The 27,500-nt window shown below is 48.0% G+C and overlaps 1 protein-coding gene across 1 annotated transcript in view; it reads right to left on the bottom strand.

The window, feature by feature from the left end:
- Positions 1-2,569: 2,569 nt before the first annotated feature.
- Positions 2,570-27,500, bottom strand: part of gfra2b (GDNF family receptor alpha 2b) — a 39,118-nt gene continuing 14,187 nt past the window's right edge. Inside the window, 10 exon segments of the mRNA XM_053411394.1 lie at positions 2,570-2,739; positions 3,030-3,059; positions 3,061-3,078; positions 6,139-6,323; positions 6,673-6,813; positions 8,148-8,257; positions 15,600-15,787; positions 15,912-16,073; positions 16,075-16,112; positions 23,219-23,296. Of these exon segments, the coding sequence (XP_053267369.1) occupies positions 2,641-2,739; positions 3,030-3,059; positions 3,061-3,078; positions 6,139-6,323; positions 6,673-6,813; positions 8,148-8,257; positions 15,600-15,787; positions 15,912-16,073; positions 16,075-16,112; positions 23,219-23,296 (1,049 nt within the window). The 3' untranslated portion in view covers positions 2,570-2,640.

The raw sequence follows: 27,500 nt of genomic DNA, 5'->3' as shown, positions 1-27,500 counted from the left end.
AAACAGACTTCACACGATGTTCTACGAGGTTAAGACTAAAGATTTAATGTCCAGTGACTTTGTGACAGTAAGAATATCTGTGATGTCCTTTTGACAGTTAACGTCTGTCCCACCTGAGAGACGGATCCTCACGTGTCCATGTCTCCGAGCACCTCTGCCCCCCAGCTCCCTGTGCTTCAGCTCCTGCTTCCACACGGCCTCAAACTCAAAGTTTCATTTTCTATCAAACCTGTGTAAACACAGATCAGCTGCCAACGTCAGGAGCCGATTCACCACATCACAAACATTTCATTCAGACGCAGCAGCTGGTTGTTTGTGAGCTGCTCCTCTGATCTGTTCCTCCTCAGATGAAGACCTAGAAGCTCCTGACAGGGTTTAAAGGACCTCTACAGAGGAACCAGTGATCAACAGTTTAAATGCATCAAAAAGCTTGGGACAGAGTCGTTCCTTTATTAATGCTGTTTAAACATCTTGGTGATAGTGATGAGGTAATCTGCTCTCAGTGATCATTTGGTTTTCCTTTTCATTTTAGGGCTGTAAAACATGTGTTTGGAGTTTTGACCTGCTCCTCTCAGCAGCTCTATCTCTCCTCCTCCTGCTGGAAGTCAGGGTTCATCAGGTGAAGCTGCTGCTGGTGGAGTTCTCCTCTTCTTCTGTCCTGGGTTGTTGATTCAGCTTTTAGAGCAACAAGCTGCTGGTGACATGGAGATGAGCTGCTGAGTGAAGCTCGGTCCTGAGGGATCCTCCACAGGTCACTCCATCTCTCCTTCACTTTCTGGCTTTGTGCCTTTTCTGTCTTTTGGCTTGAGCCGATTTCTACTTTTATTTTTTTGGATAACACTCAGTTTGAATTTGCATGTGTCCGTCTGTCGGAGCTCATCCTCTGTGACGGTTCTGACTCTCGTCTGCTCAGAAGTCAGGAGACGTTATGAAGACTCGTTTTCACTCGTTCAGATTAAACTGGACGACCTCTTTGTCTCTTTCCTCCAGTTTGGATTCTGAGGAAATGCGTTTGATTTCCGAACTGGTCGAGCTGCATGTTTGACTAATGAGTTCAGACAGAGGATAGATTGACCTTAACTCTGAGAGACTCCCTCTAAATGAACAGAAAACACTGGGCAGCCCGAGAATTAAGGCTCCTAACGACCCATAATGCACCAGTCTCTGTAGAGCACCATGTTATACTGGTGCTCTCCGTCTCCGTCTCTTAATATGAGACAAACGGTCTCGGACAGTTTCCTCTTGAAACGTCACATGAGGAAGAAGAGAAACGTTCAGGCTTCATGTTCAGAGTAAAGAATAAAACACCGGCTGATGTGAAGTTCCATTTTAAACTAAGACACGAGGATGAAAGGATCTTCAGAGACAAGGAGACGCTCACAGATAAAACACATTATTTGTGATTTGTGTTGAAGACGTGAAAGAAGAGAAGTTTTCAAGATGTGATGAAGAACAGAGTCGAGTTTTCAGGGTTTAATCAACGACAGGATCTGTAGACATCAAGCAGTCAGTAGTGATACACGTTCACAATATGGTTTCAGTTGCTTATAAGAGTCAAATCCTCACACACACACACACACACACACACACACACACACACACACACACACACACACACACACACACACACTCACAGAGGACTCACTCACACAACTTTACAACAGAATGAAGTGAAATCTACACTCTTTCATTGAGACTCTTGGTCTTTTCATATTCCACATTAAATAAAGTTTATACAGAAGGTGGACAAAACAAAATCCAAGATAAAGACCCGCAAAAAGCACACTGGTGAACAGCATGAGTGTGTGTCTGTGTGTGTGTGTCTGTGTGCGTGTGCGTGCGTGCGTGTGCGTGTGTGTGGGAGTGTGGGAGTGTGTGTGTGTGTGTGGACCCTGTTTACCCGCTAACGAGGTCTAAGGGGAGGTTGACGGTGTGTGTGTGTGCATGTGTGTGTCTGTGCTTGGTACGTGTGTAGTTGTGTTGCCACAGAGAGGTGGACAAACACTGTGGGAGGATCCGTCTCTCTCTCTCGGGCCGCTGACTTTAAGACCTGTTGTGTGTGTGTGTGTCTGTGTGTGTGTCTGTGTGTGTGTGTGTGTGTGTGTGAGGTTTTGTGCTTGAGCCAAAGTCCCTTTGCTTCTCAGCCCAGTTGTCTCAGATCCAGGAGAAGCCAGAGGAAGTGAGTCGGAACGAGAAAGCACACGAACCCTCCAGACAGCGAGCGCTGGCAGAGACGTGAGATCCTGAGTGTCTCCTCTCATTCATCTGTCTCTGTCCGTCTCTCAGAGTCCACAGCCTGGCCTCCTCTTCCTCCATTCTCCTTCTTCATCGTGTGCGTGTGTGTGTGTGTGTGTGTGTTTGTGTGGACAGCGGATCTGAACGTCCTCCAGAGTATTTCCTTCTCCTCAAAAAGGGCCGTTGTTGTTTGGACGTTCTCCCGTTTGACATTTTCCTGAAGCGAGCGGCGCCGAGTCACGTGACTTTCATGGGGTCTTGCCATTTTAGGACTTTGAATGTGTGTGTGTGTGAGAGAGGAGTGTGTGTGTGTGTGTCTGTGTGTGTGTGTGTGTGTGTGTTGTGTGTGTGCTTCAGTTCACATTAATGAGATGCAGAGTAGGAGCGTTGGCAGGACGGACACAGTCACAGAGACGTGGAGGAGGAGTGGAGCTGAGTGGTGGCTGCTGCTGCTCTTCGACCTGAGGAGTCCTGAGAGTCGATTGACTCCTGAGCCAGCAGAGACTGGGGGGGGGGGGGGGGGGGGGGGGGGGGAGGGAGAGAGAGGGAGGGAGAGGGATTATTTATACATTTAACAACAGTTTACAGTTATTTTCTACCAAAGTTTTCTTTGTATAAATAAAGAAAAACTGATCAATCTCTACGACTGTGATATCACATATTTTATTGTCCTCAGACCTGAAGGAGATGTTCCTCACATGTCCCCCCCCCCCCCCCCCCCCCCATGTGTGTGATTTCAGTAATGAGATTTTAAAGAGTGGAGCACAGAGAGGTGTGAAATCCAAGCTGCTCACCTCTTCACACTCGTACTCATCAGAGGGGACCACACTTCTGACCTCCGTCCTGTAAAACAAGGTGAAACAACCACGTTCAGCTCATGGACCCGTTAGAGAGGAGGAGTCTCTGTGACTCTCCATCACCAAGCTGCCACTCACACACATCCACAGAACTGAGACCGACCAGCTGCTCCTCCTCCGCCTGCGTTCAGACGATCAAACACATTCTTCTCTTTCTCTTTTCAGGCGCTGAACAAATGAGTGCATCTGTCGTCTCGACCTTTATTCATTTATCCTCGGATTTTAACAGTCGGAGCATAAACTGAGTCAATAATAACACAAAGATTCTGACTTCTCTCTGAGACTTTAAAGAATAACTACGCTCACACTTTCAACCTCCCTCTTCACTTCTTTGCTCAGTTGATGGAATCTTTAGATTTAAACTTTCAGATGTTTTGAGTGAAGAGATCGAAGTCGTGTCTGAGCCGAGCTGAACAGAGGTCGTCTACTTAGCCTGGTTATAGGGAACTACCAATAAACAACAAAACAGCTGGTTTTGCAAAAAGGACGTGAACCAATGGAGTCCAGCTCAGTCAATGATATTAAATGGTCAACAGTGTCTAAAGGACACAGCTGAGGACACGTCCCTATCTTCTGCTGCTGGTCGGCAGGTTATTATCAAGGTAGAGCTGAAGACCTTCAGACCAACAAGAGATCTTCACCATCTGGTCCCGTGTGTTAAAACTCTGTGATGGTCTGAAGCTTCGTCCTGTCACCTCCTCATTCTCTGATTGTTGACTCGTCCAATCAACAAGCTTCACTTTGTCTTTACTCTGCTAACGTGGAGCTGAAGCTCACGGATCAAACTCATGACAAAGTGCCACCTTCACGTGTCTGATGAAGCTGGTGCATTCATCCACTGAAGCTTCTTCTCAGGGCATCTGCAGCCGGGCCTCATGGGTATTATAGTATGTAGAGATGTGCGTAAAGAAAAACGCTGATTCCTCAGAAGTGAAGTATAAATAATTCAAAGTGTTGTCAGGATGTGAACCTGTGAGATCATTAGAGATGTGACCCGCTCAGGAGATCAGTCACTTAATGAGACTCCAGAAACAGACCTGTTGTTTCAGCAAGAAGGACGAGAGTCACGGAGGTCATTGAGATGCAGAGCAGCAGAGTCAACAGAGACACACACACACACACACACACACACACACACACACACACAGCATCATTTATCTGCGTCTTCCATCAGCCTCTTTGTTGGTGCCTCATTAGCATATCTCCTCCCGTTGCCTGGGTGGGAGAGCCAATCAGATCTTATCGCTCGACGAGGAAGAAGAAAACTCTTTCCAGTGAGGGGGGGGCGCCGCGTGTCGGATCATTGTCACTTCCCCACGAAATACACAAGTGCAATCCAGAAATATGCATGGCTGTGCACATAGAGCAGGTTGTTATAGTGCGTCTGAATCATTATCATATTGACTGCTGCTGCAGTAACCTCCTGTGACACCGGACGCCTCTGCAGGTCTGTAAAGCTGCTGCTCAGCAGAGCTCACACACAAGTGATCACTATACTCATGTGCTTCAGAAAGCTGATTACCATTCACAGAGGAAAACGCCTGCACCAGGTAATAAAGAGCATCCAGAGCGACTGTCCTCTTCTTAATCTGCTCCTCTCTGATGTCACTTCCCTCTCTGACCACGCCACACTGGTTTCATATTTACTGAACCGCTCGCCTGCACATTCCCAGTGTTTAGAGACGCTGTTGAAAAGTGCTGACAGACAGAACTCTGCCGTATCGCTCCATGAACCCGACCAGAGCTTTTGTCACTGGAGCTAAATTGTGAACATTTGTCACAATAAACCAGAATCCTCCTCCTCTGGGATGTGAACCCACCAGCTGACGGCCACACAGAGACCCAACTGGTCAACAGGACTCTGTCTGTCTCCAGCAGCAGAGTGAGACCTCAGAGGACAGGAAGTTATGATAAGACTCCATCGAACCCAGGATCCACCTTCACTCAGCGCTGTGAGGTTTTACTAATCATGACAACATCACATCATTTATACCAGATGATGACAAATCAAGCAGATTCAAGTGATCAGATTGAATGTGACGCCTTCTCGTCTCTTCAACAACTCACACAGAAGAATAATCAGCGTCTGAGTTTCTCTGGTTCTTCTCTCAGATGCACTTTGAGGATCAGTTCCAGTTCGACCTGCTACCAACTTTTTCAACTTTTTGATTTTTTAACTTTCCTCTGAAGGAGTCTGTGATATGGCCTCTGCTCTCTGACTGGAACATTTTTTAAATAATAAAACCAACAGTCTGCAGTGAACCTTGTTATCAGTGAAACTCCCACATCGAAAAAAAACCTTGACTGTAAATTGATAAGTTGCTGATAAGCTCAGTTGGAGAAGACTTATTATAACTGATGGAGATGTGAGGTGAAAGGTCACGTTTATGTTTCTGTGATGAAGAGTATTGACACTCGTCCTCCTGCACCATCTTCATCCAGAAGACACCAGCAGATCTGGTCTTAATGAGGATTATTATAATCATTCCTAAATGCAGTTTTCATTATTCCTCATCATTAACCTCATCATCAGAACTTGTTGTAAATATTTCCAGGTGTATATGAATATGAGAACATGAACTGTGCATGAGAGTTAAAAAATGCAACTGTTTAATAAAAGTAGATCCAGTCACATTATAGGTGGAATCGTTGTATAATTCATCTCTTCCATAATGGATAGACGCTCACATTGGCCTCTCACCTCCTCGGTGTTTAATGGATGTGTTTCCACGTCCCCAGGTTTCAGGCAGGAGGACGTTAATGTGTGTGAAGGTGAAGAAGAGCACATGAATCTGTTCAGCTCGGTGTTTGTCTGCAGCTTCGTGATGTGGAACAAAACCGTTGTTTCATCGACTTGTTACCGACAGAGAGGAGAAGATGAAACGCTTCAAAGCTTTCAGGTGGGACGACATGTGGGAGACATTAAAGAAGTCGAAACGCCTCGATTCTGTCTCATGAAGAAAACACTGTGAAACACCAACACCCAGAAAACAACAAGGTCCATGAAACTGAAACTAACGGAACAGACACTCGTGGACAGACTCACCTGCAGGTTGGCACAGGTGGAGAACACACACGCACTGTCCATGGGCTTGGTGGCGCTGCCGTGCAGAGCGGGAGCCGGTTTGGAGATGATTGGCGGCTGGGCGGGGGGGAAGAAGGTGGACGTGGGCTCGGCCACTGGAGGAGTCCCGCCCTCGGAGCCGTACCCAAACGACTGGATGGCGTTTTCTGTGATCATCAGAATCAGAGCCTTTAAAAAGCTGCTAACACTCAAATTACACAACTCATTAAACTCATTTGACTTCGTGTCTCTGTAATTACCAGAGCTGCACAAACAGATCTGCTGGAGTATCGTTAACTCATTTACATAATGATTTTCTCCACATTATGAACATTTCTGCAGGATTTAAATTAAAAATAATCTTCAGTTAAACCAATAACCTGCTGCCTCCAGTTCAACTCTGACTTAGCCTGTTTCTAATCTGCTGATCTGTCTTCATACACTTAATCCCCACGTGTTTGTGTGTCAGTAACACAACCACAACACACACACACACACACACACACACACACTCACTGAGGCAGGCGTTGTGTGTGAAGTCGCGGTGGAAGGCCTCACACTCTCGCTCCTCACTTCCTGTTCCCCTGCAGGTGCACCACAGGCTGAGAGTGATGTTAGAAGGACTGCTGTCGCTGTAGTTCGGTGTCACGTCAGAGCCTGAGACAGAGCGAGAGAGAGAGAGAGAGAGAGAGGGGACAGAGAGAGAGAGAGAGAGAGAGAGAGAGAGGGACAGAGAGAGGGGGAGAGAGAGAGAGAGAGAGGGACAGAGAGAGAGGGACAGAGAGAGAGAGGGAGAGAGAGGGACAGAGAGAGAGAGGGACAGAGATAGAGAGAGGGACAGAGAGAGGGGGAGAGAGAGAGGGACAGAGAGAGAGAGACAGAGAGAGAGAGGGACAGAGAGAGAGAGACAGAGCGAGAGAGACAGAGAGAGAGAGACAGAGCGAGAGAGACAGAGAGAGAGAGAGAGGGACAGAGAGAGAGAGGGACAGAGCGAGAGAGAGAGAGAGAGAGAGGGACAGAGAGAGAGAGACAGAGAGAGAGAGAGAGAGAGAGAGAGAGAGGGACAGAGAGAGAGAGGGACAGAGCGAGAGAGAGAGGGACAGAGAGAGACAGAGCGAGAGAGAGGGACAGAGAGAGAGAGAGACAGAGAGTGACATAGAGAGACAGAGAGAGAGAGACAGAGAGAGAGAGAGAGCGGGACAGAGAGAGAGAGAGAGAGACAGAGAGAGAGACAGAGAGAGAGAGGGACAGAGCGAGAGAGAGAGAGCGAGAGTGAGGGACAGAGCGAGAGAGACAGAGCGAGAGAGAGGGACAAAGAGAGAGAGAGACAGAGAGAGAAAGAGACAGAGCGAGAGACAGAGAGAGAGGGACAGAGAGAGAGAGAGACAGAGCGAGAGAGACAGAGCGAGAGAGAGAGAGGGACAGAGCGAGAGAGCGAGAGACAGAGCGAGACAGAGTGAGAGAGAGAGAGAGAGAGAGAGGGACAGAGCGAGAGAGAGAGACAGAGAGAGAGAGACAGAGCGAGAGAGAGAGAGACAGAGCGAGAGAGAGAGAGAGAGAGAGAGAGAGAGAGAGAGAGGAATAAGAATTAGAACGGAGATTAACCAAGAAGAAACGTGAAAAGGATTTTTATGTTTTGCATATTGGGAATCGAATCAGAGAAACAGTGAGTCACCTGAAAATCAGCATTAACTTCACATTCAGTCAAATTAAAGAAAAGTCTGTTAACTGCACATTTAATGAAACGTCCTTTGTGATGTTTAAACGTTTAATACTAAATATTTTCCTCATAAAATCATCAGATCAGTTTTATTCCCGTCTTCTGAGGGGATTCTTCTTGTGTCTCTGTCGATGTTACAGATTTAATGATCATTTGATTCAGAAAGAAACATAACAAATGTTTTTTAAAAGCTGCTAACGAGCCTATTTTCACATCTACACATAAAACATCATAAAAACTGAATGTTTGAGCCGAGATGGGATCGACTGACCGATGAGGCCCACGTAGGACATGAGGCAGCCGTGGTAGTTGTCGTGAGGACAGCTGGTGGCCGTGTGAGGCGTCATCTGGCAGTTCATGTGGAAATCAGCGAGTCGAGATCTGAAACACACAAAACAAACGAGGTCACGTCCCAGAGTCCGGAGGTTCAGACTCAACACCCGACTGGTGGACTCACGAGAGGTTCTGTCATCGCCCCACTGGTCAAGATGAGAGGTAACTTTGTGGATATGAGGGGTTACCTTTAGTCTGCAGGGATGAATATAAGGTTCCCAGAGAGAGAGAGAGAGCGTGTATGTGTGTGTGTGTGTGTGTGTGTGTGTGTGTGTGTGTGTGTGTTTGACACACATGCATATGTGAAAATGTTTGTGTGTTTCTTGTCTGTCGACTGCAGAAGATGATTTAACTCGACAGGACGGAGCATTGTGCATTTGACTTTCACAAGGAGGTCAGTGTGTGTGTGTTTGTGTGTGTGTGTGTCTGTGTTTGTGTGTGTTTAGTTGGGCGTTGGCCTATTTGAGTAATCCTGCCGTTGAAGTCGGCTCTGGACAAAAGACGGAGACAAAGACCATAATCCACAGCGACAAACGCACATTTTCCTCCAGTTGCTCTCTCGCTTTGTGTTTGTCTACGTGACACACACACACACACATACACACAGACACACTCAGTGACACCTTCCCCGTTAGTGTGTCAGGGTAGATTACAGTGTGAGGCAGTGACTCAGACGCTGTGGAGCTGTGTCCATGTTTTTCAGGTGTTGTTTTAAAAGAAGGGTTTTCACGTGACGGAGTTAAAGGGACAGAACTCGCCATGTCCTCCAGACTGTCCTTCTGTCCTACAGCCTGTCCTTCTGTCCTCCAGACTGTCCTTCTGACCTTCAGCTCCTTCTGTCCTGCAGCCTGTCCTTCTGTCCTCCAGACTGTCCTTCTGTCCTACAGCCTGTCCTTCTGTCCTGCAGCCTGTCCTTCTGTCCTACAAACTGTCCTTCTGTCCTACAGCCTGTCCTTCTGTCCTGCAGCCTGTCCTTCTGTTCTACAAACTGTCCTTCTGTCCTCCAGACTGTCCTTCTGTCCTACAGCCTGTCCTTCTGTCCTGCAGCCTGTCCTTCTGTCCTGTAGCCTGTCCTTCTGTCCTACAGCCTGTCCTTCTGTCCTACAGTCTGTCCTTCTGTCCTACAGTCTGTCCTTCTGTCCTACGAACTGTCCTTCTGTCCTTTAAACTGTCCTTCTGTCCTGCAGCCTGTCTTTCTGTCCTGCAGCCTGTCCTTCTGTCCTGCAGCCTGTCCTTCTGTCCTACAGCCTGTCCTTCTGTCCTGCAGCCTGTCCTTCTGTCCTACAAACTGTCCTTCTGTCCTACAGCCTGTCCTTCTGTCCTGCAGCCTGTCCTTCTGTCCTACAAACTGTCCTTCTGTCCTACAGCCTGTCCTTCTGTCCTGCAGCCTGTCCTTCTGTTCTACAAACTGTCCTTCTGTCCTCCAGACTGTCCTTCTGTCCTACAGCCTGTCCTTCTGTCCTGCAGCCTGTCCTTCTGTCCTGTAGCCTGTCCTTCTGTCCTACAGCCTGTCCTTCTGTCCTACAAACTGTCCTTCTGTCCTTTAAACTGTCCTTCTGTCCTGCAGCCTGTCCTTCTGTCCTCCAGCCTGTCCTTCTGTCCTGCAGCCTGACTCTGGTGTGACTCTGGTGTTGCGCTGCAGACCAGTAAAGTCGGTGTGAAACCAGCTCCTGCAAACTGGGAGCAGATTCAGAATCTGAACCAGTTGGAGAAGTTGATTAAATATCTCACAGAAGCGCTGATAGAAAACGAGACGTATCTTTGCTCTTTAATTGAGACCCGGTGACAGATGAAGGTCGGAGGAGCTCAGATATCTGAGTGGGTCAATCCGCCGCCTCAGAAACCAGCAGATGAAACCAGCAGATGAAACCAGCAGATGAAATCCTGCCTGAGCTCCTCCTCTCCCCTCAGGGCTCGTTAGAGATTCATCCCACTAGTCACAGGCTGAGAGACGGGAGATGTTCTGTACTCTCTCTGACCCGACGCGTTTCCTCTGATTCCAGACGCTCAGATCGACTCCAGCACCAAAACCAAACCTCTCTCAGTGAAGCTCCGAGGTTCTCCACTCAAGTTTCTACAGCAGGGGGAGGTGGACGTGAACATGGAACAGCTGCAGGCTCGTGTTTGAGTCCAGTCTTCTGCAGCTCGTCTCCATATCCTCAACATGTCCCCCCCCCCCCCATGAGACCTCTGAATGGATCCTGCAGTTTTTAACGACCTGCTCCTCCCCAACATCCACCAGCACCTCCCCTCCAGCACCTCCCCTCCAGCACCTCCCCTCCAGCACCTCCCCTCCAGTCCATGGAGGACTGGAGGGGAGGTGCTCGTCAAACCTCGTCGCTCCTCCAACACGACACTGATTCAACTCTCCAGGCTCTTGAAGCACGATAACTGTGAACGTGAAGTAAAACAACATCTTCATCATATTTAGTTTAATTCTAATATCATAAGTGTTGCTGATAGAAACCTATGGTTTTAAATGGTTGTGTGATCATATTCAGAAAACATGTCATCAATCATTTGATGCTCGTTCACCAGATGATTCCAGAGCGGAGAGAAGTTAGATTCCAACTTCCTGTCACGTGATCAATCTCTGCGATGTAATTAGTTGCTGGAGGTGATCGTGTGATGTCAGCAGGGGGCGGAGTCAGTGAGTATGGAGACGAGTCATTCACTGGTCAGGAAAAAAAGAGTCTTATTGAAATGTGTGGATTTTGTTTCCTGTCGACGCAGCAGCTGATCTGAGGTCTGCACTTTGTTCTGACTCCAGCTTGTGAGATACTTTGTCTCCAGGGTTCAGATCCAAGATCAGATTCATTCTTCAGAGAAACGCATGAAAAACATTTCTACACTGAAGCAGTTTGTTTAACCTCTGTGTGTGTGTGTGTGTGTGTGTGTGTGTGTGTGTGGTGATTAGCTGCTTTCTTTTGTCCTGATGTTTCCTTTAATTAACAGTCCCTGAGTGGGACTGCTCATTTGCATATTTACATATTATCATAGTTTATGAGCTTCCGCCATCAGGAGACGTCTCCCTCGGTTGCTCCTCTGCCTCCATTACTTCCTCCTCCTCCTCCTCCTCCTCCTCGGGGGGGTTCTCTTCCTTTACTTCCCCTCAAAGACTCATCCCTCGCTCCTGTAAACCAGCCGGACACATTCAGACGAGCACGGAGGAAATGAGATGAATACTTTTGTGTAACCTCACACACACACACACACACACACACAGTGGCAGTCAGTGAGCGGGTGTGTTGCGTTGCCGTCGTCCTCTGTGACCTCCAGAGAGGAGGCAGCTACTTCCATCACGCCACCACCTCACCTCACTGACCGTGTAATGGAGCGATGCGGTGGTGAGATTGGCTTCCTCGTCTTAAAAACACCACTCAGCTGCTGGCGGCTCTGGAGAAGCAGTTTAGCTCAGCACGGCTGGGCGAGCGGGCGTGTGTGTTTGCATACACACACAGTGTCATTAGTGCAGGAGCGCTCGGTGTGACCGGGTCACGAGGAGCCTGACAAATCCTCACATCCGCCAGACGTGTCCCGACGCCGCTGAGGACTCTGTGAGAAGTTTGTGTCTCAGGCTGCTGAAGCTTTAAAGGGTCAGTTCACACTAATCACTGAGGTTTATATTTGTCCAGGATATAAAACTGAAAACATCTGGTTGATGGAGAACGTCTCCAAATCACAACAAACAGTCACATATTCAGACCCAGCGTCAATTAGACCGAAAATAAAGATCCAACATCTCGTCTATGAACACTGCCACCTGGTGGTGATGATGTCAGAGTCGGTGCAGTAGTGATCCTGGAGCCTTGGAATCAAGGTCCCGCCCACAAACACTCTCCACCAATCAGGAGTCAGTCTCACTCATGACGCCTCAGTTTGTTTCTATATCATCAAACAACTGATTCAAACCAAACTTATCAGAAACTTGAACAAACATCAGAGAGAGGAACGAGCTGAAGTGACAGAAACCATCTACCTTGATATTTCACTTTGGTCCATGTCCCGTTTGCTAACATGGAGTTTGTGTGATATGTAAATGTGCAGCCTGGCGACTGCAGGATCTTTAACAGGCAGAGAAAACATTCAGAACACGTTTCTCCTGCAACTCAAAACTTTAACAGCAAATCTCTCGTCCTTCAAACGTCTTCTGGAGTCCAGACAGGAGACGTTCCACAGGGGAGGAGGTTATTCAATCACGATTAGCCGAGCATCGTCCTCTCTGTGATTTTAATAAAGTGCAGATCAGCTGCTGCAGAAATTCTTCACTTTCTTTCATCTTCCTCGTCCTGTCGGAGTTCCGGTGAATTCAACCTCAGGTTATAATCGTCCTGTGTGGATTCAGATCATCTGTAATTAGGATCCGGAGCTGAAGTCTGCGTCAACCAACATGAAGGTTGTGAATGTTTCTGTTCTCAATTCATAAAACAAGCAGGTCTAATAACTTCAGTCTTCTTAGTTTCATTCTCACATCACGAGAATCCCGACCTCGGTGCGACCCCCTGAGCTGGAGGACGGGCTGCGTCTCCGGAGGACGAGCTGCGTCTCCGGAGGACGAGCTGCGTCTCAGGAGGACGAGCTGCGTCTCCGGAGGACGAGCTGCGTCTCAGGAGGACGAGCTGCGTCTCCGGAGGACGAGCTGCGTCTCCTGAGGACGAGCTGCGTCTCAGGAGGACGAGCTGCGTCTCAGGAGGATGAGCTGGGGCTCCTGAGGACGGGCTGCGTCTCCGGAGGACGAGCTGCGTCTCCTGAGGACGAGCTGCGTCTCAGGAGGACGAGCTGCGTCTCAGGAGGACGAGCTGCGTCTCAGGAGGACGGGCTGCGTCTCAGGAGGACGGGCTGCGTCTCCGGAGGACGAGCTGCGTCTCCTGAGGACGAGCTGCGTCTCAGGAGGACGAGCTGGGGCTCCTGAGGACGGGCTGCGTCTCCGGAGGACGGGCTGCGTCTCCGGAGGACGAGCTGCGTCTCCTGAGGACGAGCTGCGTCTCCGGAGGACGAGCTGCGTCTCCGGAGGACGAGCTGCGTCTCAGGAGGACGAGCTGCGTCTCCGGAGGACGAGCTGCGTCTCAGGAGGACGAGCTGCGTCTCAGGAGGACGAGCTGAGGACGGGCTGCGTCTCAGGAGGACGGGCTGCGTCTCCGGAGGACGAGCTGCGTCTCCGGAGGACGAGCTGCGTCTCAGGAGGACGAGCTGCGTCTCAGGAGGACGAGCTGCGTCTCAGGAGGACGAGCTGCGTCTCAGGAGGACGAGCTGGGGACAGCTTTTGGGTCCTAATCTAGCCCGGGACCTCTGACCCGAGAGGATGATGGACTGGTGATTCGTGTCCTTCACACTTTCTCACGTTTGGACATGAAATTGATCTGAAATCACTTTGCTCTCATCTTAAAATGTCTTAAATTCATTATATTGAAACCAGCAGGAAGGTGGCACGGTGGTGCTGTGTCACTGGTCGTCTTACAACAAGGGTCTTTGTTCATCATGGTTTGGTCTGTGTGGAGTTTCTCTGGCTTCTTAGAATGGAAGGAAGGAAGGAAGGAAGAAAGGAAGGAAGGAAGGAAGGAAGGAAGGAAGGAAGGAAGGAAGGAAGGAAGGAAGGAAGGAAGGAAGGAAGGAAGGAAGCTTCTTGCAATCAGAGCTTCATTAGAATCTAAATGTTATTTTAACAAATTCAACGCATGGGAAAACTAGAATGTGTTTAGTCAGTTTTGTATTTAAATGAAAACATGTAAAGCTTCAGATAGAAGCTGTGAAACTGGCTCCAGTTTGTCTTCTTCTGTTGAGAAGTTGAATTCAAACAAACAGATTAAATTCTATTCTCTTGATTCTAATCTTTCATCCTGTTCGATTGTAGATTTCCTCCGAGCAGCTGATTCCTCTGGTTCTCACCGGAAAGGAACCGTACGTGTGATCTGAAAAGAGTCTCGGTCCAAAACCCGTCTCCAGCTCTCTGTGGGTTTCTGATGTGGCAAAGAGCACATTTAATTACCCGTCCTGTCAATCAAAGCGGTCCCCGAGCAGCCACTTCCTCCCGGTGCTCAGCGGGGGGGGGGGGGCCCTCCGAGGCCGGCGGGACCAGACGACCGGCGGGAGTCCTGTGATTATGCTTCTCTGCCGGCTGAGGTTAATGGAGGCTGAAGCCAGAAGGACGAGTCTACTTTGCCTTTTACAGACAATTAAACCTCGTTCATGCTCCGTGAAACTAAATCTGTGGACTGACTGAGGGGGGGGGCGACCTGCTGATTGGTCGGTGGGTTGACGGTGGGCGGGCTCTGCTGCTCATCTGTGTTAACGTTATTGATTTATCTCTTTTCTTCTGTAAGTCACACGCACTCGCCCAGAGAGACGCTCAGCAGGAAACACAAAGCGATGTCGCACAACCAACAACAACTCACACACACCAGCGGCCAATCACAGACAAGGAGTGATCGTTGAAACCGCTTCATTGTGTTGAACTGATAACACAGCAGGTTGTGTTGTTGTGTGTGTTCACATCAGACGAGAAACAAGTGAACTGCTCCTGTAAACTGGTGGGTCTGTTTCACACACACACACACACACACACACACACACACACACACACACGTACACACAGCAGCAGCAGCGTGTGGGTTTTCTCTTCCTGATCAACGCCTCAGAGAATTTAAAGAACCAATGAAAGCTGTTTTCTCTCAAGGTGCGAGACACAGAAGAATCACTGAGAGGAAGAAAAGCCTCTTTTCACTCGTCGCTCTAATTACTGAAGATGTTCAGGTTCAGAGAAAAGATTCAGAACATCACGTGACCTCGACCCTGAAGCTGAGGAGCGACATACAGAAGATGTGAGGCAGCAACAAACTGAGGCAGTGAAACGATGTGAGTGACACAAAGACTTTCACACAAACTATACGTTCCTCTGGTCTCTTCAGCTTTTCTTCTGAGACGTCAACGTGTTGCTGCTTCAGAGGTTTGACTCAAGGTTCTTCACGTCCTCACAGTTTCTGATCTCCTCGTCTACATCGTCTGAACGAACCTCTTCCTCCATCACTGGGTTCACATGTATCACATTTATCCAAGGAGAGTCAATCAATCAATCAATCATCCCTGCTCCACTCCGACGGGGACCAGAGAGGATGTGTGTGTGTGTGTGTCTGTGTGTGTGTGACACATTCACTTCCTCCACTCAAAGCTCCTCTAACCTTTAAAACCAGACGTTATCAATCAAACATGTAATTTTGACCCAAGTGTCTCCAGATTTCAAATTAGACCCTTGAGCAGCTGATTTCCCTGATTGGTTCCCTCTCTCGCTGGAGGACAATCAGTGACACGAGCTCAAGCTTCCGCCCCCCCCCCCCCCCCCCCCACAGCGGGTCGCCCTCTCGTCTGATTAGCTGCTGAGGGCCTGGCTGCTCACCTGCAGAGGGCGTCCGAGCGGCAGGTGTGTCTCAGCTCCAGGCAGCCGGGCCGGTGCCTCTCCTGGTGGGAGCAGGACGGCACGATGGTGCGGCGGCGCCGCTCGGCACACGCCTGGTCGGGACACGAGCAGAACAGCAGCGGGTAACTCAGCTCCCACGGAACCCGCTCGAAGAACTGCCGCAGAGCCTGAGACGCAGAACAACACGGAGAACCTGAACCGTCATTTACATGTTCAACCACAGACACGTTTAAAAGACAGGCTCTGATTGGATGTTCAGTGGCTTTAGTTTAAACATGTAGCTCCACCCACCTTCTGACACCTTTTCCGGCTGCACGGCTCCTGATTGGCCAAGGAGGCCTGCGGGGGCGTGGCCTTGCTGCAGATGGAGTTGTAGGCAGATCGCAGACGCTTGCACGTCTCGTTGAGGTTGCACGCCTTCGCCGCGTCCAGGCAGGGGTTACAGGGTTTCCCCCGCCTCAGAGCAGGGGCTCATCTTCGACAAGGACGAATCTGAGAAGAAGAGAAAAGATTTAAAGACGTTTTGAGGCGTGGACAGAAACTTGGTCCGGTCACAGGGACAGGTCCTCACAGCTGAGGACCTGTCCCTGTGTCCGAAGACACAATCACTGTCTCACAGTGATGACTACACAACCAGAAAGATGGTCTCAGGTTTCTGGGAGTCTCCTCCAGACGAGCTGAGAACTTAATCATTTCTGTGGACTGACGTGTGAATTCAGGAGGAACGACTGACACATGGTTTCTTCAAAGACAGAAATGTGTCCTTTGATCCTGAGCAGCGTGAGATGAAAGTTCCTCGTTCAAAACTTTCAGAAAGAAGATGTTTAACTCTGCTGGACTGAAACTCCACAACAAAGCTCCTCAGTAACATAAGAAACAAAGCGTCTGTGACTCTGCTGCTGCTCTAATACACATGACATGTTGTCTGACCCTCCAGACACACACACACACACACACACACACACACACACACACACACACACACACACACACACACACACTCACGTGTGGACACCACTGATCCAACACATTCAATTAAACTTGTCTGATGGCAGAGACGTCTGTAACCTTTACTTTGAAAAGCCCTTTAATTTTCTCATGGTGACATTTCACTGAGTAAGTTCTGTTTGGGGGGTGGAGCCTGACTGAGAGCTAGAGGACACGCCCCCATACACCTGCCTCCTGCACCCATTGGACGGTACTAGCAGTCAATCACACTGTGGTACCCCCCCCCCCCCCCAACCCATCTGGTGCTTTATGTTCTGTTTGACTCTCAATGATCATAATTCACTAAATGAACATCAGCTGTTTGAAGAAGACTTGAAACTAGAGACTGAGACTGAGACAGAAACCTGGAGCTTCTGGACCAGGAGGTTACGTGAACATCTGGAAACCTCAGGCCCGTGAAGCAGAGGCTCCTCCCTCTGCTCCTCGTCGGTTCCCTGAAGTCCTGCAGCTCATCAGAGGGAACGGAGAGACGGAGAGGGAGGTGACAGGGAGGCCACCACTGAGCTGTCATCACCTCCGTCTGTGATGTCACTTCCACTTACATACAAGGGTGTGTGTGTGTGTGTGTGTGTGTGTGTGTGTGTGTGTGTGTGTGTGTGTGTGTGTGTGTGTGTGTCGTCTGCAGTATCAGTAGTTAGAGCTTCACACTATGTTGTTTCCCCTGCAGATAACCTTACAGCTTATTCTGACTGAACTCTCTCTCTCTCTCTCTCTCTCTCTCTCTCTCTCTCTCTCTCTCTCTCTCTCTGTCTCTCATGTACAGTTCATAACATGAGAAACACACTGTAGTGTTTTATTATCACTGACAGAGTCCGCTCTAATGAAACATGTTTTTCCTAAACCACGGATGTATGATGGCAGGGCACCACACACACACACGCACACACACATACACACAAACACACACACACACATACATACATACGTAATTGGGTCCCACTTCCTGCTCCTCCTCCTCCTCCAGGGCTGCAAGGGAGCTATTGTTCTACCTGTACTGGTCACTGATTGGTTTGTAGATGTTCTCCCTGTACTGCTCACTGATTGGTTTGTAGATGTTCTACCTGTACTTGTCACTGATTGGTTTGTAGATGTTCTCCCTGTACTTGTCACTGATTGGTTTGTAGACGGCGGCGTGTTGTCAGTTGCTTTGTTGATAAGTAAACTTCTACTTTGAGTATTTGTTTTAGTTGGATGCATGATCCATCTGCTAACATGGAGGAGGCAGTGTTTATGTCCTAGCCAGCCACTAGGGGGCGATCGAAACACATTGGCTTCACCTTGAGGGAGGTGTCATGTCGTCCATCTTTATTTACTGTGTTTAAGGACGAGCGCTGGGAACTCGTCTCATTTCACACGATCAGTAACAGTGAGGAGGTGAGAGCTCCTCAGAGACTGAACTGCAGATCCAAGACCTACATCCAGGCCGACTGGACGTCACCTCCTCATTCTGGTGGAGACCACGAGTCTCCACCAGGATCTGCAGGAGCCTGGTTGTTCCCTGAGGAAGTCCTCAAACGTTCTGCATAACAAGTTCTCAGCAGTGCAGAGATTCCTTCATTTAGATTTCTGGACAGACGCAGTTAAATCCTCGTGCTCGTTCTCTCACTTCAAAGCTCTGCTGGGACGTGGAGAATGAGAATGTTCCGCTCGTCCTGCAGGAACATGAGGCTGCTGTTACTTCATCTCTCCTCCTGTCAGGAGCTTCCTCTGCTCTCAGCTGAAATACTCTCATCAGTGAAACAACTGAGACGACTGATCCAGACGTGTTGTTCTGCTGCTGGTGAGGAGGACCAGGTCTGCTTCACCGAATCCTCCAGGTTCAGTCTGAAGTTCAATCATCAATGACTCGTTCTAAGAAACTCAGACTTAGAATGTGTTATAAAAATATGTTTCTCTCCATCAGAGACTCGGGTCAGTGCACGTGGAAACCATCTGAACTGAGGAGGTGCACGTGTTGGTGGATCCTTCGGCCTCGGTCTGTCATTAGACTCAGTGTCGGTGTTTAACCGTCTCAACCGGAGGCGTCCGCGCCTCCTGCCCTCGTCTTTAATACTTAGCCTGGCTCGCTCCACCTCGGACAGAAGAAGAGGAGGAAGAGGAAAAAGGAGAAGAAGAAGAAGAAGAGGAAGAAGAAGCAGCAGAGCAGCGTTTGAATGAGAACAGATATATATAGAGAGAAAGAGAGAAAGTATCCGGGGCAGGAGAGCGGGCCAATTAGAGAGATGCCCTAGGTTGTCCTGTTATCTTCCTCATACACAACCTCAACAGGATACACACACACAAAGCTCTGCCCTGGGGTCTACACACACAACACGCACACACACACACACACACACACAAAACACACACACACGCACACACACACACACAAAACACACACACGCACACACACACGCACACACACACACAAACCCCTCACTCACATGATGTTTTATTAAAATGCTCTGTGCTCCAGAGTCCGCTCTCCATCACACGCTTATACATACACACTCACAAACACACACACACACAAACACACACATACACACACACACACACACACACACACACACACACGATGAGACCTGATCTTACAAGGTCAAAAAGAGAACTGCAGGGAGGAAGAGGGCGTGCGAGGGGGAGAAAGAGAGAAGGAGAATCACGGAAGAGAGGTGGGGAGGTGTCGGGGGGGGGCACGTTGTGACAAGGAGACGAGAAAAAGAAAAGAACGAGGGAAGACGCGAAGAAGAACTGGAGGCGGTGGAGGAGGAGCCTGCCGCTCACTCTGCTGAGAAGAACACTGAAACATCCAGAAAGAGCAGATCTGGAAACATCTGGAATCTAATCTAATCTAATCTGTAATCTCATGTAATCCAATCCAGACACTAATCTAATCGGTAATAAAGAACACAAACAATCTAACACACATGTCAACATGTAAATCAACAAGTGTTTAACGTCAATGTGTAAAAACAACAAAGGCTCCTTTGTATTTGTAGATTTTTTGTGTTAACGTTTATGCATCTAATGAGTAATAAATCAATCACTGAATCTCCTGATCCCAGTGCTGATCCCAGTGCTGATCCCAGTGCTGATCCCAGTGCTGATCCCAGTGCGGATCCCAGTGCTGATCCCAGTGCTGATCCCAGTGCTGATCCCAGTGCTGATCCCAGTGCTGATCCTCATCCAGACCACTACAGTTGAATTAAGAAGAAGCAGGAAGTCAGAAGGACTCTCCAGACCTTCAGATTCCAGGAGGAGACGTCACACAGTTTGATCTCAGTTACGACAGAAGGAGATTTCCAGACTGAAGCTCGAAGGTGTGAACGCGTCTCAGTTGTGTTACACTGACCATGTGCTACACTGTCAGTTGTGTTACACTGACCATGCGCTACACTGTCAGTTGTGTTACACTGACCATGTGCTACACTGTCAGTTGCTGGTTGAGCGACAGACTCTGACACTGAGTCGAGGAGCTGAGTGAGGGAGTGAGGCTGCAGGAGGAGACTCGACTTGAGACTTGATGTTTACACCAAAGTCTAAACGCTGCATCTCACATTTCCTCTCCTCCTTTCCTGTTTTCTTGATTCTCCTCATCTTAACTCTTCCTCCTCCTCTCCTCTCCCATCCTCCCCTTCCCTCATCCTTCCTCTTCCTCTTCCTCTTCCTCTTCCTCCTCCCCTCCTCCTCCCCTCCTCCCCTCCTCCTCCCCTCCCCTCCTCCTCTCCTCTCCTCCTCCCCTCCTCCTCTCCCCTCCTCCCCTCCTCCTCTCCTCATATGATGGAGCAGTAAAAGCAGGAGATTGATGGGAGGTGTTGATGAGGGTCATCAGCAGTAAAGTGCTCGTGTGTGATTAAGAAACAAAAATCTCCACATTCAAGAAAATCAATCGAGACAGAAAGACGTTAAATATTTCAGTGATATTTAAATGTCAACATTAAAGTTTCCCTGCTGAGTTTTTTATGACTCGTCTGTTTTTGCCATTTACAGAATCTGAACCCAGAACTTCCTTGATATGAACAATAAATTATAATCATATATGTTTATGATCCTGTGTATATTAATTAATCAGTGACTGAAATTCAAAGAATCATTATTTTTTCTCATCCCAATAAATTGCATATTTCAAACGATGTTTAATCTTTGCTGAAACTTTGCACAAAATTCAGATGTGCGAGAAATGAATGCGTGAAAAGGCTTTCACCCAACTGACTCACTAGCGCCCCCTGAGGTGCCGCCCTGCAGCACATTCACGTTTCATCAGTAGAAGTTGAGCTCATCGTAAGTTTTCCTTCAACATCCCGTGGGCGTATCCCCAAACAGGAAGTTCCACTAATGAGATAACTTGTTTGATGACCTGGCGTGACCATATTTACCAAAACTCTACATAATCACAGCACCACCTGCTGGCAACAGGAGGAACTTGTGGTTAGAATCCAGCTGTGAAGAGAAACCTGCAGCTTTAACTGCTGCTCTTATTTGTTTATACACATCGTTCGCTTCATTATAAGTGAAATGTTTTCACTGCTACTTTGGAAGCCATGAAAACACACACACACACACACACACAGACAAACACACACACACACAGACACACACACACACACACACCACATCACACAGTCAACACTGTCACGCAGAGCCTTTGCCTCCAATCAATTTGCTGCACTCTTGTCTGAAACATACTTTAATGTTCCACTGCTCTTTCTTCTGCCACTGCTATTTAACACACTTCTGTATTATCCTCTTATCTCTCCCTCCAACACACACACACACACAGACACACACACACACACACACACACACACACACATACACACACACACACACACAGACACACACACAGGCCGATCCTTGCGACTTTGACTGTGGATCTTCACATCATGCTTTCAGATCGCAGTCGACCGGTGATGTGAGAGCCACACTGACTGTCGCACACTGACTGTCGCACACTGACTGTCGCACACTGACTGTCGCACACTGACTGTCGCACCCACACAAACACACAAACACACACACACACCTCCAGTCCTGCATATTGTATGTGTGGTGATTGATGTCATGTTTTCTGAAGGTGTTGTAGGTGGGATATTGGAAATAATTGAAATGTTACACACCACCTGCACGGCCACACTCTGATGGTGTGTGTGTGGGTTTGTGTGTGTGTGTGTGTGTGTGTGTGTGTGTGTGTGTGTGTGTGTGTGTTGAAGAGAGACACCAACACAGAGGAGAGAGAGTGAGAAAGTGCTTTTGAAGTTGCATTGGTTGCAGCTCTCCTGCTTTGACCATGTTTGTACTTGTGTTGTGTTAATCTGACAGAGCAGAACCCAATTTACAGAGCTGCGAGTCTATTTCACAGCTGTTTGACCACATACACAGACACACAAACAAACACACACACACGCACACACACACACACACACACACACACAAACACTAAGACAGACACACACACACACACACAAACACAGTGTAAATGACGATGTATTGCTCGGGGCTTCTGACATTTAAACACTCCTCAGAAACATGTGTGAATGCGACACAGAGTCGGAGTGAGTGTGTGTGTGTGTGTGTGTGTGTGTGTGTGTGTTGTGCAGCAGGTCCACTGTGCTGTGACCAATCAGAGGGCTGCTGATGGAGTGATGGAGGCTGAGGATCAGACGGGTGAACGAGTGAAATGTAGTGAAACACGATGAGGTTCAGACGCTCTATCACCTCAGTGGATCTGTGGGAGAGTGTTTCTCTAATAGAAAACACAAAATCCAAGATTCTTCAACAGGAAAATTAAATAAAAGAAGAGATCAGAACTGAAGACTTGACATGTTCCTCACATGTTCCTCACATGTTCCTGACGGGTTCCTCACAAGTTCCTATGAGGTTTCTAACACGTGACAGACATGAAACCTGAAGAACACAAACATCTCAGGATGAAGAAGAGGAGCCGGACACGTAGAAGACGAAGACGTCCACTTGGAAACACGAGGAGATTCCAGATCTTCTGGTGATGAGGGCCGACGCCGGTGTGGACGAGCTGTAAACAACAACACTGATCTTTCCTCAGCAGAGTTTATACGTCATGTCCCGCCTCCTGCTGCTCTACAGGCTCCGCCCCTGCTGCTCTACAGGCTCCGCCCCTCGCCTGATGTTCCCACATGTTCCTGTTTGAACGAGTCGGACCAACAACCTGCTGCTGCTTCACAAACACTGACTACACAATCCAACACTTCAGTAATGACTTGCTGTTCTTTCAGGACGAGCGAGATGAGCAGTGAAGAAACGCTTTGAGCTACAAATAGAGGAGAACGATACTCGAGTGTAAGCGACACCTCAGCATTGTGGGATCTTTGTGTGTGTCCCTTGGATCTGACTGGGGATCAGCTGCAGAAGGACCGGGGGGGCTTCACGTCTCTGATGTAAAACAGGGAAGTGACGTTTATTGTCTCTGACCTTTAAAGATGAGAAATGTGTTGTGGCTCAGACAAACTCAAGAAGGAAAAAAGGTTTTCATGAAAGTATGGCTTCACACACACACACACACACAGACACACACACACACACACACACACACACACACAGACACACACACAGACACACACACACGGCAGCAGTACCTGAGATGATGGATGCGTGTCGGTATTCCTCGGAGAAATGGATCGGCTCGTACGGAGACGTCTCGTAAAACTCTTCCCCTGGAGAACAACACAAAACAGACATGTTCAGCTAGTGCACACACACACACACACACACAGTCACACACACGCACAGTCACACACACGCACACACACACACAATGCTAGGTACACACATGACGATATACCTCCATGAAGACAGGAAACTAGAATCTCCGTTTGTCTCCACCCACCGCTGCAGATTCAGTCACTTATATTCAACAGACTCATGAGGTCACTGTGACCTTTGACCTTTGAAACGTGTAAATGAACATCTGAACCAGTGTGAAAACATTCCCCCCCCCCACCCACACCAGATTCTCTTACTGCAGTTTTTTGGCAGAGAAACACGAGTCACCATCTTTTAGTTTGAATCCTTTTCCCACTGTGATCAGTCAGACGGTGATTTGTCTTAATCTGATCCGAGGTCTGTTTCCTCAGCCTCTGCTCCCTCTGTTCTCTAATGCATCAAGGACGAGAGACAAAAGCCTCCGGGAGGACGACAGTAAATCACTGAGACAAACACTGGATGAGCTCAGTTTGTGATTCTGTCTCTGAGCTCAGATTCTCTTCAGATCCCGGTTTCATCCGTCAAGATTTTACAACCTAAACTTTAGTCGCCTTCGACAAATATCGTGTTCCTGTGAGATGACGACAAATTGACATTTTTCCAGCTGAGCAGTGAAAGAAGAGAAGACGTCTGTCAGAAGCTGTAATAAGAACCATCACCTCAGACTGAAGTTAATTAAAACCTTTCAACAGCAGAACAATTCAGACTCTAGAAGAATGAAGAAGAGGAAATAATTGAAGATGAAACAGAATAATAACCGTCACACAGAGAATAAATCTTTTCACAGGAAACTTTTCACCTGAAGTTTTCTTCGTGACGATCGGATGATTTTTTAAATTCTCATTGATCTGAAAGACGAGTTGTTTTTCTGATGGATCTTTATCTAACTCTCTCTGTTTTGATTCTAATCTCATTCCTGAGTTTAATCTGATGAAACCCTGCGTTTACTTTAAATTACTCTTGTATTTACACATGATGTATTGTCAGGCGTCCTTGTGTGTTTAGAAAGATACTAATTAATTCAAGTTTTAATTTATATTTGTTGTATTTTCGTGACATTTTATGACATTAACCCTGACCCAGCTTCAGGTTGTGTGTGTGTGTGTGTGTGTGTGTGTGTGTGTGTGAGTGTGTGTCTGTGTGTGTCTGTGTGTGTGTGTCTTTGACATATAACGTGTTGTTTACATCCTGATGAATCAGCTTATTTGTCGTTGACCTTGTGTTAGACCGACTCTGATTCCTTCAAAATAAAATCCCCTCCTGCACGTGTGAGAGGTTTCTATTGATCAGAAAACTATTTTCCATCACATGAGTAACAATGATGTCAATATACGTTCTGTTATTACAGAGAAGCCAACAGAGGGTGTGTAAAGTGTTTCTTCTGACACAAATCCGACCCTGACTCTGGAAGTGGCTCCAGGATGCTCAGTGTGGACTTGATGCATCGACTCCACAGCAGCTGATCTCAGAGCAGTTCTCTTCTCACCTCCACCAGGACCTGGACGGAGGATTAGGTGGATTGCTCCAGCAGCAGCATCTCCTCATCCTGCAGGTGAACACTCAGCAGACAGCAGCTCAGAGGCAGCGTGACATGTCCTCTGGCGTCTCCAGGAACACTCTGGCAACCCCCCCCCCCCCGAGCTGAGATCCTCGTCTCCCGGTGAGCTTCAGCTGATTCACTCTTAAGGAGCTGAATAAAACCTCATGAGAGATAAACAGCTACAGACAAGTGGAGCCACACCTCAGAGGGAGGACACAGACTGAGTTCACACGTTTCTATAGATCCTGAGCAGTTGTAGGACAGAGCAGATGTCTCTACAGGAAGGATCTGGAGGCTTCCGCGTAGAGAGCTCTCTAAATAAATACTGGATAGGAGAACAAACGGGTTCTATTCCCGGCTGCTGGGCTCCATGGATCGGTTCTGAGGGTCTATGGATCGGTTCTGAGGGCAGATGAAAGAAACACTGAAAACAGACGTTTGGCTCTGAGTCGATGATTCTGCTGCATCAGGAGGAGACGCTCTCACGTCCTGGAGCTGGGGACAAGGTTCTGTCAGGGCAGGATGTATGTCCATCCATTCATTCATCTGTCCACCTCTCCATCTGTCCACCTGTCCATCTGTCCATCCATTCATCCATCTGTCCATTCCTCCTAAATCTCCCCTGAGGACATGTCCACAGAAAGGATCCTGACCCTGAGACTGAACCTTGTCCCCTGAGTCCTTTGGAATTCACTTCTATGATTTGCTTGAGCTCTGAACTGAAAACATCTCATCATCATAGTTTTTTAGAAACTAGAAACTTTTGTGAAGTAAATGTTCTGACTTCCCAGAGGACAGACGATCACCAGCTTCAGGAACATGAGAACTGTTCAGCTGGTTCTGAGGAACCTCGTGGTCTCCTCACTGAGGAGCTGTCACTGGAAACCAGTGATTAACAGGAACAGGACCAGAGACGCTGAGTCAGAGGTTTTCAAACGTCCTCACAGAACGACTCCAGGACGGTTCATGTCTCTGTCTTCAGGTTTTATATTTAAAGAACATGATCAGTATTTAATCATCACTGTGACTTTCAGCAGGAAGCAGATGTGACAACGTGTGTCGTCATTTAAATGTTCTGCTCCGCCGCACGTTTAATGATAACACACTGTTTCACCTGAAGGTTAATTATCACAGACATGTTCCACGAATTATGAGCCACCTTGAAAACATGTGTGTGTGTGTGTGTGTGTGTGTGTGTGTGTGTGTGTGTGTGTGTGTGTGTAAATACAGACACAGTGGCAGATAGTATGTTAATGTACAGGTAATCCAGCCTGAGGGTGAGATAGTGGTGATGAAAAACAGGACAGATGTTTATGTATGAACAGTGATTTCCCCTGCAGGCGTGGACACACACTCTGCTCACACACGCACACACACACAAACACACACACTCTGCTCACACACACTCAGCACACACACCTTGCTCTGGTTGACAGGAAACATGAAGAACGTTCTGAATCAAACTTGTTTTCTGCTCCAGGCGTTTTCTTTATTGAGGTTATTAACTTCTGCAGTTATTGACATCTGGAGACAATTATTGGATCCGTGTGGAGCCGATAAAAGTGAAGCACGATCACATCGTCACAGCATCACAGCATCTAACTCATTGTGTCTGACGTGGTGGAGGGGGAGTGAGAACACTAACACAACACCATCATTACAGGGACAAATCCAAACAGTCTCCTGATGAAAACACGATTTTAATTCACATCTGCACCAAATTACACTTAAATCTGAGTCCGTGAATATCAGATAAATGAATGATTCTCTGAGAAATCAAGTAAAACGTCACAATGTTAAAGAAAGAGCTCTTCATCGTGTGCTTCCACCAGGTTCACTGGTGAATCCTGAAGAGCAGAGTCGTCTCCTGGACTCAGACCAGCACGGCTCCTCACTGAAGTGACAACCAGGAACATGTCATCAGAACATGTCAGAGCAGATCTGTGTCTCCAGGTCGTCAGCAGAAGTTTTCAATCAGCGTGAGTGGAATGAAACACTCGTGTGATTTCAAGATGGTGGACTGCTCTTCATGATTGTGAAGAAACGCTGAGACGCTCAGAAGCTCGGATTCTAACGGACGGAGGAAAAGGACCAGACGACTCTGGAGGCCGCCGGTTAGCTGTGTGTTTGTGTGTCTGTGTGTTTGTGTGTGTGTGTGTGCGTCAAGGTGTGTGTAAACAGCTGAATTTGAGAAATCCCAAAGTGCTGAGTTGCACTTCCCCCTGACGCCCGGCTCAGCTTTCACTGCCCCTTTAATTATTACTGAGGGAGAGAGAGCAGCGTCCAGCCTCAGATGTTCTTCATCTTCTGTTTTCTCTCCGTCACAACTTCCTCTGTTTCTATCCTCTGCTCTTCAACTGGAAGGTTCAAGTTAGAATAACAAAAAATTACTCATCCTATAAACTGTTCATCTGCAAACTCCTTCAAGTCTTTACTCTTTTAAATCCGTCAGTTATATATGTTTTATATTTATATATATCAGATTCAGCATCAAAACTAAAAAACGAGGATTTGAAACTGTCTCCAGATGTTTTCACAACCGGTCTGAAGACAGGTTCAATATGAAGGTGACGTCACAGCATCAAACTCCAACAGGTCCACCCCCCCCCCCCCCC

The sequence above is a fragment of the Pleuronectes platessa genome, chromosome 19, assembly GCF_947347685.1.
Source record: "Pleuronectes platessa chromosome 19, fPlePla1.1, whole genome shotgun sequence".
NCBI classification, from domain to species: Eukaryota; Metazoa; Chordata; class Actinopteri; order Pleuronectiformes; family Pleuronectidae; genus Pleuronectes; species Pleuronectes platessa.
The sequence above is the reverse complement of the archived record's forward strand: the minus strand, read 5'-3'. Positions and strand labels throughout refer to the sequence as shown.